We start from the raw sequence: 12,602 nt of genomic DNA, 5'->3' as shown, positions 1-12,602 counted from the left end.
GGAAGGCTCCTGCCACCGTCTGTCTTGGGAGATCCCTGGGAGGGATACCCCCGCCTCACAGCCAGCATCCCTTGGGCCCTCCACTAAGTCCCGGCCGACAGCGCCACCGTGTGGCCACAGGGTCTCCTAGCAGCCTCCTTACGTGGGTTGGGGGTGTCTCCCAAGGCGGAATAGGGGATCCCATTGCTGGGGGAGCTTGTGAGTAGGGGAGCTTTGGTGGGGAGTGATGGAGGTGGGGGCAAGGGATCCCGTGTCCAACTCTGTGTGTCCCTGCAGCTCCGTAAGTCCAGCAGGGAAGGGGATCTCCTGGCCCCTAAGCAGGTGGGTGCTCCGTGAGTCCAGCAGGGAAGAAATCCCCTGGCCCCTCAGCATGTGGGATGCAGAGAACTGACAGCTTCCGCCTGGGTGGGCAGGACAGTGGCTGGGGGTCAACGGGGCATATTTGGGGACTGGGAGTGACTGTCATCCTCTGGTTGATGAGTTGAGCCTGTCTCCCCTTGGGAGGGCGCAGTACCAGGGGCACCCCTGCTGAGCAAGGGGTGGGACCATGGGGGACCAAAGGGATCTAAGAACTGGGGTCCCAGACAGGACAGAGAGGGCAGGAAGGGAGCCCCGCTGGTCTGCAACAAGCCAGGGCCACCAGGGGAGGGTGAGGAGGATGAGCAGAGAGGCCTCCTGGCCAACTGGCTGACCATTTTCTACCTGAGCAAGGGTGATGGGGGGCCGGGGGTAGTGAGAGTCCTCCAGGGGCTGCTGACCGTTCTGTCCCCCTAGCCGGAAGGCAGGTGGCCACCGCCGGAGAGATGGTGCGAGCAGCTCTTCTCCAGCGTGGTGCCGGTGCTGCTTGGGGGCCCAGAGGAGGAGCCCGGCGGGCGGCAGCTCCTGGACCTCGACTGCTTTCTGTCGGACATCTCCGACACGCTCTTCACCATGACTCAGCCCAGCCCCTCACCCCTGCAGCTGCCCCCCGAGGACGGTGAGCGCCTGCGTCCAGGGAGGGGCAGGGGAGAGGGATCAAGCCTGTGAGAATCCACGCTGCCAAGGAAGGACTGGCTGGGGCCCCCACTCTATCCTGCCCGCTTCTCATGATGTCGTCACTGTCCCCTCCAGCCTATGTCGGCAATGCTGACATGATCCAGCCAGACCTGACGCCTCTGCAGCCCAGCCTGGATGACTGCATGGAGATCTCAGGTGGGGCAGTCCTCTCCCTCCCCCCAGTGGAGTGAGTGGGCAGGGTCCGTGTGGGGAAGACCTTGGGAGGACTGTGCGGCCATCCCAGGCCACTCCAGGAGGGAGGATGGTCTGGGTGGTTTCAGCGGGATCTTCCTGGCCTCCCTTTGTCCAGCCTTGGGACATGACTGGTTGGTCTCAGATGCGGGCAGGGGACCAGGGGCTGTGAAACTTCAGGCTAAAGAGGCTCCCAGGAAAAATAGCAGATGCTGAGACTCTCGGGAGAGAAAGGGACTTTGATTTGGTTGGGTCTATTTATTATTTACATGATGCATATAAAAACGGTTTATTAAAGAACACTGCAAGGCCAGGCGAGGTGGCTCACGCCTGTAATCCTAACACTCTGGGAGGCTGAGGTGGGAGGATTGCTTGAGCCCAGGAGTTTCAGGTTGCTGTGAGCTAGGCTGGCGCCATGGCACTCTAGCCTGGGCAACAGAGTGAGACTCTGTCTCAAAAAAAAAACCCACAAAAAACAAAAAAAAGAACACTGCAAACACGCACACTAGTAGAGACTAGTTCAGTGAAGCCCCATGTAACCATCACTGATGTCATCAACTTACCAGCTCTCTACCAGTCTTGTTTCCTCTGGACCATGCCTCTTTTCTCCCATGTTATTTCTAAAAAAAATCCCAGGTATCATACCTTGCAAAGCATTTTTTTTTAATGTAGGAAATTTCCCTGCCTCCCTCTCCTGACCCCAGGGCCACCAGGTTACTGATTTCTTAGCGTCCTTCCAGAGATGGCCGTGTCAGTAGAAGCACAGGCGGACAGATGTCTCTGTTTTCACAACAGACTCTGCCCCACTTGGGGCAGAGTTGTCTTCTTCACTTGGCTGTAGATCTCGCAGGCTGCTCTGATCATCGCACATTTAGGGGCCTCCAGAGCCATGTGGGGGACAGGCAGACAGCAGGGCTCAGCCTGTCTCACCCAAGGCCCAGGGGATAGGAAGAGGGTCCCTAGAATAAAGGCTTAGTTTTTCAGTGAGCCCCCAACTCCATCCCACAGGGCCCTGGGCCTGTCAATCAAGAAGTGGAGACCTATGGGGCGGGCACTAGGGAATGAGGAACCACCCACACCCCTGCCCCAGCCCTGGGGGGGGTGGGTGCCAGGGGCAGAAGTGTGGATGGCAGTGCCCTGGGAACAGAGCAGCCTGGGAGGGCGGCGGCCCTGTCTGGACACACAGACCCCTGCCACAGGTAGGAGGCCAACCAAGCCTACCCAGGCTCTGGGCAAGGCCAGCATAGACTGGGGCTAGGAAGCGACTTCTCACGAGCCAGGGTGGCTGCTGGGGGTGGGGGGGTAAGTGTGGCCTTGCAGAGGAGGTGGCTCCTGTGGCCCTCTCAGATGCTCCTGCACTGGCGGACAGCCAGCACCAATGCCCCCAGGGTTGCTGCTCTAACTGTCCCCAAAGCCCCACTGGAGAGGCAGGCTGGAAACCCAGAGAGGGTCCAGAGCTCTGTGGAGGCCGGGGCTTGGGGAGGGGATGGCAGGTCAGGTCACTGGAGGAAACAGGCTAGGGAGGGACTCCGGGCTTGGAGGGTGGCTACAGCTGGGAAGCGACTTCTCTCAAGGCAGGGTGAGGACAAGCCTGGGCGATCCATGGGAAGGGGATGGCGGTGACTCAGGGATGAGATGGGCTTGCCATCCCATGACCCCTACCCAAGCCCTGGAGACTGGGCAGCAGGTGTGAGCAGGGAGCGGCTCGGGGCCCTCATCCTCCTAGGGCCACCCTGGGGCCAGGCCCAGTGTGAGGCTGGTTCTATGGCCCAGGCCTCAGCAGCTAGCAGTGGGGCCCACGGTCCCTGGGGGGTGGACAGAGGACTAGTGACCACTCACTGTCTCCTGCCCAGTCCATCTGTCAAAGGGAGGCAGCGGGAGGCAGCAAGAAGACACTCTCTAACTACGTGGCCCAGGAAAGACACACAGATGTGGGCACAGAGCATCGTGGCAGGGCAGGTTCATGAGGACTCAGACAGAAGGACAAATGTGGGAACAGACCCTGAAGGGACAAACAGATGCTATACACTGACACTTACGTGGCCACCTATTCCCACACACTGGCCCCATGTCTTCTGGCAAAGCAGTGTCACTTAAGACGCACACACACGCACACGTTTGACCCCAGCAGGTTCTGGGTTTGGGGTGGTCTTATCTACCCGACTCCTAGTCTCCTGGGAGAGGCTGGCCAGCCCTCTTGGCAAGTGGGGGTGGGTCGTGGAAGGACAGAGTGGGGACAGGGCCCATCCCAGGCCTGTGAGGAGCTGCCACAGTGGGGTTGGGTCTGACTAGACCGGGAGGCCTTGGGAGCCTGGGTGGACCTCAGGCTGGTCAGGGTCAGAGAAAGGTGCCCGGAAGGGAGCGGGTAGGCGGGTGTCGCCCAGGCCCGGGATGTGGTCAGGCCACAGGCAGCTGCTTCCCAAAACCAGAATAGCCCAAGGCTTACACAACCCGCACCCCAAACAATCCGGCGGCCACCTCCCCCGGCTCTTGCAGGCATCCCAGCCCCTTACACTCCTGCCCCTCTCTGAACCCACCCTTGGCTCCTCTCACCCCGTTAGGCCCTCTACCCCACTCTTGGGCTCTGCCCTTGTCACCCACCTGTAGGCTTTGCAACAAACCTAACTGGTCCTAGATCTGCTGACCCCTGACCCCCTCACCTCTAAGTCACCCCTGAACTCCTGCCACCCCAGAGCTTCTCCTGCCCCAGACCTCCTCCCCAGCCACCACACCCCTTTCCCGCCATGGCACCCTCTACGGCCCCCCTTTCTCTGCCTCCAGCAGAGTGGGAAGGGGAGCAGCCTGGGGATGGGGGCAGGGGTGCCTTCTGACTCGGGGCTGGGGCCGAGGGGCTGTGTCCTGGGGTCCCTGCTGACCCCATTGTCCCCCTCTGCCTCCCACTCAGGCCCATCCCACCCGAGCCTCTGCCGCTGCTTCCCCTGAGTGAGACAGAAACTCTCCCAGTTTCACAATCTCCTGTGGAAGCCCCCCACCCCCACCCGCCCAGGCTGGGGACAGGGCTCGAGGCCACGCTCCTCCAGCTGTCTGCCAGCCACAGCCTGGGCCCTGACTGCTGCCACCCATATGTCTGAATTGCAGATTTCTTCACCAACTACCGTCCCCCACCGACGCCCACGCCTTCAAACTTCCCGGAGCCCCCCGGCTTTAGCCCCATGGCTGATTCCCTCTTCAGCAGTGGGATCCTGAGCCCAGAGGTGTCCCCGGCCTCCTCGGGCATGACCCACCTCTCAGGACATGGCCGCCTGCAGGTGAGCTCACCCACCTGAGAGCACCTGAGAGCAGGCCCTGGCTACACCCACACCCAGCAGGTGCCCAGTCTTGTGCTTGACAGACTGGAGGGGAAGAACGGCCCCATGTCTGCCCTCTGGGGGGTGGGGGGCACAATCTTGCCAGAGAGGGGCGACCCCATGAAGCAGAACTGGACAAAATGGTTGAATGGGACTGAATGCATGGGGACCACGAAGCGGGTGCCACCAAGAGCTGGGTTGCTTATGGAGGGCTTCCTGGAGGAGGGGGAATTCTGGGCCTTAGTGAATGGGTGGGTTTTGAACTAGAAGAGACTAGTCAATGGCACGCCAGATGGGAGGAAGAACAGGAACAAAAGCATGGAGGAGAAGGTGGAGCATGTATGTCTAGGAAGCAGTGGCTTAAAAACTCCCACGCCCAACTGAAACATTTCCTCTCTGCTGCTGGGTTATATGCCTCTTCCCTCCATCATGAGACTTTTCAGGCACTTTTATAGTTGGTTATGGAGGGGTCTCTCTCCTCCACCAACAGTGAGCTCCCTGCTGCAAGGGATAGATTTCGCTCACCACTGCATCATCTGGACCTAGCACTGTTCAGCATCAGTAAACGGCTGTCCAGTGAGGGAATGAATGAGCAAGTGTGTGGGTGGATGCGGGTGTTAGTGAATGGACAGATGTGTTGTAGATGGCACTGGATGCAGATGTGGTCTGGTGAATATATGGGTAGGTGGGTAGGTGGTTGGATGGATGGGCTGGTACATGGATGCGTAGATAAATAGTTTGATGGATAAATGAATGGGTTGGGTTAGGGTTAGGGGTTAGGGTTAGGGTGGTGGGTGGGTAAGCAGCTGGTGAATGCACAGGTGGTGGATAGATGGATGGATTATGGTTGGGTTGGTGGATGAATGAAGGAAGTGTGGGTGGTTGGATGGATTGGTGATGGGTCATACCTGGTGGGCTGGTAGAGAAATAGGTGGATGCGCTAGCTCAGAAATGAGAGAATAGATAGATAGGTGGATGGATGGATGGATGGATGGATGGATGGATGGATGGATGGATGGATGGAGGAGAGACTGATGGACGAGTTAGTGGAGGGATGGATACGTTACTCGGTGGACGAATGGATGGGCAGGAAGACTGATGCTCTTTGTCACACCTAACTTGTGCATAAATGTATTCCACTCCCTCCTCTCATCAGATTAAATTAAATTTCCCTGCTGTGTGTGTGGAGTGGGGGTTGGAAGGAAGGCAGGGACTGGTTCTCTTGTCTTTCACCAGGGCCCAGTTGAGAGAGCTCAGTCGGGGCAGGAGGCTGCCTGGGAGGCTACAGGGGCCAGCTGTCTCCCCTGCCTCTGAGTGTCTGTCTGTGCCTCCTGACCAGGTTCGGAACAGCAGCCCTGGCCCCTTGGACTCCAGTGCCTTCCTGAGCTCTGATTTCCTCCTTCCTGAAGACCCCAAGCCCAAGCTCCCACCCCCTCTGGCACCCCCACCTCTCCTCCAATATCCTCCCCCTGCCAAGGTGCCTGGCCTGGAGCCTTGCCCTCCATCCCCCTTCCCTCCCATGGCTCCACCTCCCGCCGTGCTGCAGGAAGAGCCTCTCTTTTCTCCCAGGTTTCCCTTCCCCACTGTCCCTCCTGGCCCAGGAGTGTCCCCACTGCCTGTTCCTGCAGCCTTCCCACCCACCCCACAGCCCATCCCAGGCCCTGCCGCCACCCCCTTCCCCATAAACCTTCTGGCCTCAAGCTGTCCAGAGCCCGCTTTTGGGCCTTGCTTCTCCATGCCTCAGAGTACGTGGCCCAGAGGCAAGCCCCCGGCCCCATCCCCTAGGGGACGGAAAGCCAGCCCCCCTACCTTGGCCCCTGCCACGGCCAGCCCCACAGCCACTGCCGGGGGCAACAACCCCTGCCTCACACAGCTGCTCACAGCAGGTGAGACAGGAGGGACCATGTCAGCAGAGGGGGAGGTAGGGACCACCCATGGAAGTGGGGGGCCCATGGGAGCAGAAGGTGTGGGTGAAGGGACAGACTTGGCCTGGGGGACAGAGGAATTAGGGACATGGGCCCTGTACCTGAAAGGGGCATGGCTGTTGGGGGTGGGGATGGAGTCTTAAGAGGTGTTAGGGGGCCAGCCCCAGCAGCCCTCACAGTTCTGCCTGTGCACAGCCAAGCCCGAGCAAGCCCTGGAACCACCGCTCGTGTCCAGCGCCCTCCTCCGGCCCCCAGCATCCCCGGTAAGATGGCAGGCGCTGGGAGGTGGGAGTGTGCCCAGGGGCTTCACCCTGACTCTCTGCCCTTCACCCCAGCAGGAGACAGTCCCCGAATTCCCCTGCACCTTCTTTCCCCCAACCCCGGCCCCTACACCACCCCGGCCACCTCCGGGACCAGCCACACTGGCCCCATCCAGGCCTCTGATTGTCCCCAAGGCAGAGCGGCTCTCACCCCCAGCACCCAGCGGTAAAGAGGGGCTGCAGGGACTGGGGGAGTCCAGGGGATGCAGGGAAAAGCAGGAAGAAAGGGGCACTGCATCTGGGGCCAGGATGAGAGGAACAGGGCAATGGGACCCTCTCCCCTGTGTCGGTCTGTCTGTGGGTCTGTCTGTCCCGGCCACAGGCAGCGAGCGGCGGCTGTCAGGGGAGCTCAACTCCACACCAAGTCCAGGGGCTCTGAGTGTCCGGGTCTCACCGCCTCAACCCATCCTAAGCCGGGGCCGTGCAGACAACAACAAGGTGGGCACCGTCCCCCCACCCCAGGATCAGGTTGCTACCCCCAGGCCCTCCCAGGCTCCTTCCTAGGCTCACCCCACTGTCTGCTCCCCAAGACCGAGAACCGGCGCATCACACACATCTCCGCAGAGCAGAAGCGGCGCTTCAATATCAAGCTGGGGTTTGACACCCTTCACGGGCTTGTGAGCACACTTAGCGCCCAGCCCAGCCTCAAGGTGAGCCCCCAGCCCAGGCTAGCACCCCCAGAGCCATGGGGCCCCATCCTGGGCCCCCCTACTCAAGACCAGGCCCCAGAGCCCTCCAGACACCCTTGCCTCCTCCCACCCCAGTGGGTCCCAGGGTGAGGTGGTCTCCAGCGCCTGAGCCCTCACTGGCGACACCCGCAGGTGAGCAAAGCCACCACGCTGCAGAAGACAGCCGAGTACATTGTCATGCTGCAGCAGGAGCGGGCGGCCATGCAGGAGGAGGCCCAGCAGCTGCGGGATGAGATCGAGGAGCTCAACGCTGCCATTAAGTAGGCAGGGTACGGGCGGGTGCTGGGGCCAGGGGGACATGCCGTCTGATGCCCAACCCCGACCCCCCACACCCCCAGCCTGTGCCAGCAGCAGCTGCCTGCTACCGGGGTGCCCATCACACACCAGCGTTTCGACCAGATGCGAGACATGTTTGATGACTATGTCCGAACCCGGACGCTGCACAACTGGAAGTTCTGGGTGGTATCCTCGCTCAGACCAGTGGCTGGGGACAGCAGGGGCTGTGGTGGGGTGAATGCTGCGGCCAGCCCAGGCTGCACCCAAGATATAAGCTCAGCTCCGCGGGCCAGGCGGACTCAGAGCTGCCCCAGGGAAGGGGCTCTGGCTCTGTCCCCTGCTTCCAGGCCCTTGGCATCTGGGTCAGCAGGATTGCCCAGGGATGGGCTGGGAGCAGAGAGGGAAACTGAGGGAGGAGACCTTGGGTAAGGGGAGCCACGGCACTGACCTCAGGGAGCCCAAAGGCAGTTTGGGAAAACCTAGACTCTGGGTGGTACAAGGCCTACAGAAGACATGGCGCCCACTCCCTTGCCCGGCACAGGGGTCAAACTCCTGACTGAGCAGGGGTAGGAAGCTCAGGGACGAGACAGCCCAGCATGGAAGAGCCTTGAAGGAACCAGGAGGAGGGGGCTGAGAGCCGGAGAGCTGGGCAGGCCTCTATAGGATGGGAGGAGGGGCTGCAGCAGGAGTCCTTGGTGGTCAAGGTCAGACAGTGTCCAAGCCCTTCCTTCCCCTGGTTTGGGTTGGGCATCAAGGCTACATGTAAGGTGGTGGGGTACTGCCTGGACAACAGGCCTGCTCCTTGACCTGGGCCCAGTTTAGCGTCCTCATCCGGCCTCTGTTCGAGTCCTTCAATGGCATGGTGTCCACAGCAAGCCTGCAGAGCCTCCGCCAGACCTCACTGGCCTGGCTGGACCAGTACTGCTCCCTGCCTGCTCTCCGGCCAAGTACGTGAGCCATCTGTCTGCCCACCAGTGTGTCCGGGCTACAGAACTAAGGGGTGGGGGTTCTGCCCTGCTCAGCCCCCAGGTCCAGCCTGCTTTCAACACAGCCTAGGGTTTTGGCCACCCCACCACGTCCCCTGAGCGGGCCACCAGAACACCTGTAGACAGAGATCCTGAGAGGGGCTGACCGTCTTGCCAACTGGTACCTCTCCACATTGCTTTGACTTCAGCACCCAAGGTAGGACCCTGACCCCAGGAGTTGTCTCTCTCTTCCCCAGCTGTCCTGAACTCCCTCCGCCAGCTGAGCACATCTACCAGCATCCTGACCGAACCGGGCCGTGTCCCTGAGCAAGCCACGCGGGCAGTCACGGAGGGCACCCTGGGCAAACCTCTGTAGTCCTGGCCAGAGCCTGCTGCTCACTCAGCTGCCTTGGGGCTGCCTGCCCTGGGCATGAGCTCCAGGGATAACTTCTGGGCACTCCTCTCCCAACCTGGGCCTGGCAGTCCCCTTCCTGAGGGTCGCAGGGTCCACGTCTCATGCTTCCCACCTCCTGGAGGCTGAGAAAAGCTGAGTCCCCATCCCTGCTCTACCACTGTGTCCCTGGGTGACTCATATCCACTCTTTGGACCTCTGTTTTCCAATCTGCAAAATGGGGATGGGCAAGATTCAACCAGCAGATGACCCGAGGCTGTAGCAACTGTGACACTGGGGGCCTAAGCTGGCAACTCATACAACTCGAAGGAGGGAAGAGGATCAGTTTCCCTGTCACCCCTTCCTGCTCCCCGACAGATGGACACAGGCCTTTGTTCTTGAGCAAAGAAGCAGAAAAGGAGGTTCCCTCTCTCTCAGCTCCTTCACTGGTGACTCAGAGGGGCTGTAGGATGGCTTCCCCTGGGTGAGGCCAGGAAGGTCTGATCATGGGAGAGACCAGGGCAGGGGTGGCCAGAGCAGGACAGGCATCTTGTGTGTGTGTGGACATGTGTGTGTGTGGATTTTGTAAAGGATTCTTGACAAATAAAAGCCAAAACTGTCTGCTGGTGTGTCGGTGTGACTGTCAATCTGTTGGGTTGGGGAGAAAGCCTGCAGCAGTGGGAGGTGGCTTTGTAGAGGGCCTTGTGCGCCACCAAAGGGCCTGAGCTTTTACTCTTAGCTGGAAGCCACCACTGGAGGGTTGTAAGTGGAAAAGGGACAAGATCAGTTGGAACTTCACAGGATCCCCATGGGTGCTGAGCTGAGATTAGACGGAAGCAGAGAGACCAGTTAGGGGGCTGTTGTTCTCATTCAGGCAAGAGGTGACAGACACGCGTCCTGGAGATCCTTCCTGCGTGGCCAGGAGAAGGTTCAGAGAGGCTCGCCCCTTTCTGAGTGGGAAGAAGGCAGAGCTGAGACCAAGGAGTAGAAGTGACAGGGTCATCTACTGGACCCATCCAGAAGGAGACTCCGTTGGGGGGGGGTAGTGACTTCCCCACTGTCTGAGGTGTCAAGCAGAGAGTGGACAGCCACTTGGTTGGGCTGTCCTAGGAGGAACTGATATTTCAGGTGGGGGTTGGAGTAGAAGGCTTCAAAGGCCCCAATACTTCATCCTTTCATTTATTGATTTAACAAATATTATATATATAATACAAGTTATAATAATTATTGTCACCATTAATTATTTTCATCACCATTTTACAAATGAAAAACTGAGGCAAAGAGAAGCTCAGTCCCTTGCCTGAGCTTGCAAGGTCAGTGAGTGGCTCAGAGGTGCCACCGGCCTGTCCGACTCTGCTTTTGGCCACCTCTGTGCTGTGCAGGTGGCAGGTGCACCCAGCCTTCCGTGCTGTTTGCTGCTGCAGACAGGCCTGGAGTGGCTCTCTGACAGGGACAGTCCTGGCAGCGTGTGCTCTGCTGTTTTCACCCACTCACGCTACCAGAAAGTTCTCTGTAAGACATCCCCTTGACCCTGTGACCCCTTCCAGATGACTTCCTGCCTGGAAAGAGTGGTTTACACTTCCTCACTCTCCCTCCTCCCCTTCCTCTGACCCCTCAGGCCTCTGCATTTGGGCTTCTCCTCCTCCCTTGCACTCCAGCCTCACCCCTGCGCTGACTCTACTCTCACTGCACTCCCCTCTGCCTGACTTCCTACTTGCAAAATCCAGTGCCCGCTTTGCAGTGCTCTTCTGGCTTCCCCTGGGACCTGGGGCCTCCTTGAACCACTCTTTCCCCAGGGAATCCAGAATTCTCACCAAGCAACCCTTCCTTCTCCCTGACAGTGCATTCCCAGTTCCTGCTGTGGGAGTCTCTTCCTCTGCCTGTCCCTTCCTCGGCCACCGTCCTTCTCACTCTATGGCAAGCCCCAGGCTCTGCTGAGGAACCCCTACCCGGCATCTTCCCAGAGCTACACAACCACACATCCGACAGCCACCCTGATTTCACCCTCTGAATATTCCGCAGCTGCCTTAACCTTGATGTAGCCAATACAGGGTTCATCACTGCCACAATCTTGTCACTCAAACCTGGTCCTCTCTGTGCTCCTAACCCCCAGGAAAAACACTACCACCCAGACACTTGTGCAAGTTGGAAACCACCATGAATCCCCTCCCCACTATCTGTGCTATCTGTCACCACCAAGGCCTGGCCATGACTTGAGCATCTACCTCCACAGCCACCACCCTGGCCATGACCTGAGTGTCTACCTCCACAGCCACCACCCTGGCCATGACCTGAGTGTCTACCTGCACAGCCACCACCCTGGTCCAGTAGAACATCACCTTTTACATATATTTGTGCATTAGCCTCCTGTATCCCTTACAGCTGCTCCTCAAACTTAAATGTGCATTTGAATAACTTGGGGGGGGGGCTTTAAAAACCTCCTTGACCAAGTCCAGTCTGGACAACTTAAATCAGAATCAATCGCTGGGTGTGATGTCTAGACATCAGCATTTTTTAAAGGGGATTCCAATCTGCAGCTATGGTTAAGAACCGTTGTAATGGAGGCTTTGAGCTGCAAATAACATACATCTGGGGGGCCATTAGTTTAAATCAGTGGTTTGTAACCTTTAGAGTTCATCAGAATTAACTAGTGGGCTTATAAAAACCCAGTGGTTGAGGCTGGGTACGGTGGCTCACGCATGTAATCCTAGCACTCTGAGAGGCTGAGGCGGGTGGCATTGCTCAAGGTCAGGAGTTCAAAAGCAGCTTGAGCAAGAGTGAGACCCTGTCTCTACAAAAAATAGAAAGAAATTAATTGGCCAACTAAAAATATATAGAAAAAATGAGCCGGTCACGGTGGCACATGCCTATAGTCCCAGCTACTTGGGAGGCTGAGGCAGGAGGATTGCTTGAGCCCAGGAGTTTGAGGTTGCTGTGAGCTACGCTGACGCCACGGCACACTAGCCCAGGCAACAAAGTGAGACTGTGTCTCCAAAAAGAGAAAAAAAAAAACAGTGGCTGGGCCCCATCTCCACGCTAGTAGCGTGGGCTGGGATGGAGTCTGAGAATTTGTATTTTTTATGTTGCACAGGGACCACTTCTTCAATGAGGATGAAAGAAACCATGTCACCTAGCATAAGCCAGAGGCCAGTGAGGGCTCTAGCCAGGAGTCCTCAAACTTTTTAAACAGGGAGCCAGTTCACTGTCCCTCAGACCGTTGGAGGGCCGTTGGAGAGTGCAGTGCACATTCCACACATGCGCACTGTGGGCCCGGAACTAGTTGGCTGTTAAGCAGGACAGGCAGCTGCGGCAAAAACACCCGGCGGGCTGGCCGGATAAATGTCCTCAGCAGGCTGCATGTGGCCCGCGGGCCATAGTTTGAAGACCCCTGGGACAGTGCAAGCTGGCCTCTAATGAGGACAGACTTTCCCGCAGAAGTTCATGGTGCTTTGTGATTGGACCCTGCAATCTATCCCTCCAGACTCTTTTCTTTCCATGGCC

The 12,602-nt window shown here is 58.6% G+C and overlaps 1 protein-coding gene across 6 annotated transcripts in view; it reads left to right on the top strand.

Moving 5' to 3' along the window:
* The window catches only part of MLXIPL (MLX interacting protein like), a 33,739-nt gene extending 24,017 nt beyond the window's left edge, over positions 1-9,722 (top strand). For 3 of the 6 annotated variants that reach the window (XM_075995374.1, XM_020281510.2, XM_012742249.3), the window contains exons 5-16: positions 277-321; positions 775-976; positions 1,111-1,191; positions 4,327-4,496; positions 5,875-6,421; positions 6,656-6,723; positions 6,796-7,218; positions 7,311-7,430; positions 7,602-7,729; positions 7,808-7,931; positions 8,563-8,692; positions 8,968-9,722. In XM_075995374.1, coding sequence (XP_075851489.1) covers positions 277-321; positions 775-976; positions 1,111-1,191; positions 4,327-4,496; positions 5,875-6,421; positions 6,656-6,723; positions 6,796-7,218; positions 7,311-7,430; positions 7,602-7,729; positions 7,808-7,931; positions 8,563-8,692; positions 8,968-9,086 — 2,157 coding nt within the window. In that variant the 3' untranslated portion in view covers positions 9,087-9,722. Of the gene's footprint in view, positions 1-276; positions 322-774; positions 977-1,110; positions 1,192-4,326; positions 4,497-5,874; positions 6,422-6,655; positions 6,724-6,795; positions 7,219-7,310; positions 7,431-7,601; positions 7,730-7,807; positions 7,932-8,562; positions 8,701-8,967 lie in introns of those variants that run through there. The other 3 variants (XM_012742252.3, XM_012742251.3, XM_012742253.3) reach the window with 3 other exon arrangements.
* The last annotated feature ends 2,880 nt before the right edge of the window (positions 9,723-12,602 follow it).

This window comes from Microcebus murinus, chromosome 19 (assembly GCF_040939455.1).
Source record: "Microcebus murinus isolate Inina chromosome 19, M.murinus_Inina_mat1.0, whole genome shotgun sequence".
Taxonomy (NCBI): domain Eukaryota; kingdom Metazoa; phylum Chordata; class Mammalia; order Primates; family Cheirogaleidae; genus Microcebus; species Microcebus murinus.
The sequence above is the reverse complement of the archived record's forward strand: the minus strand, read 5'-3'. Positions and strand labels throughout refer to the sequence as shown.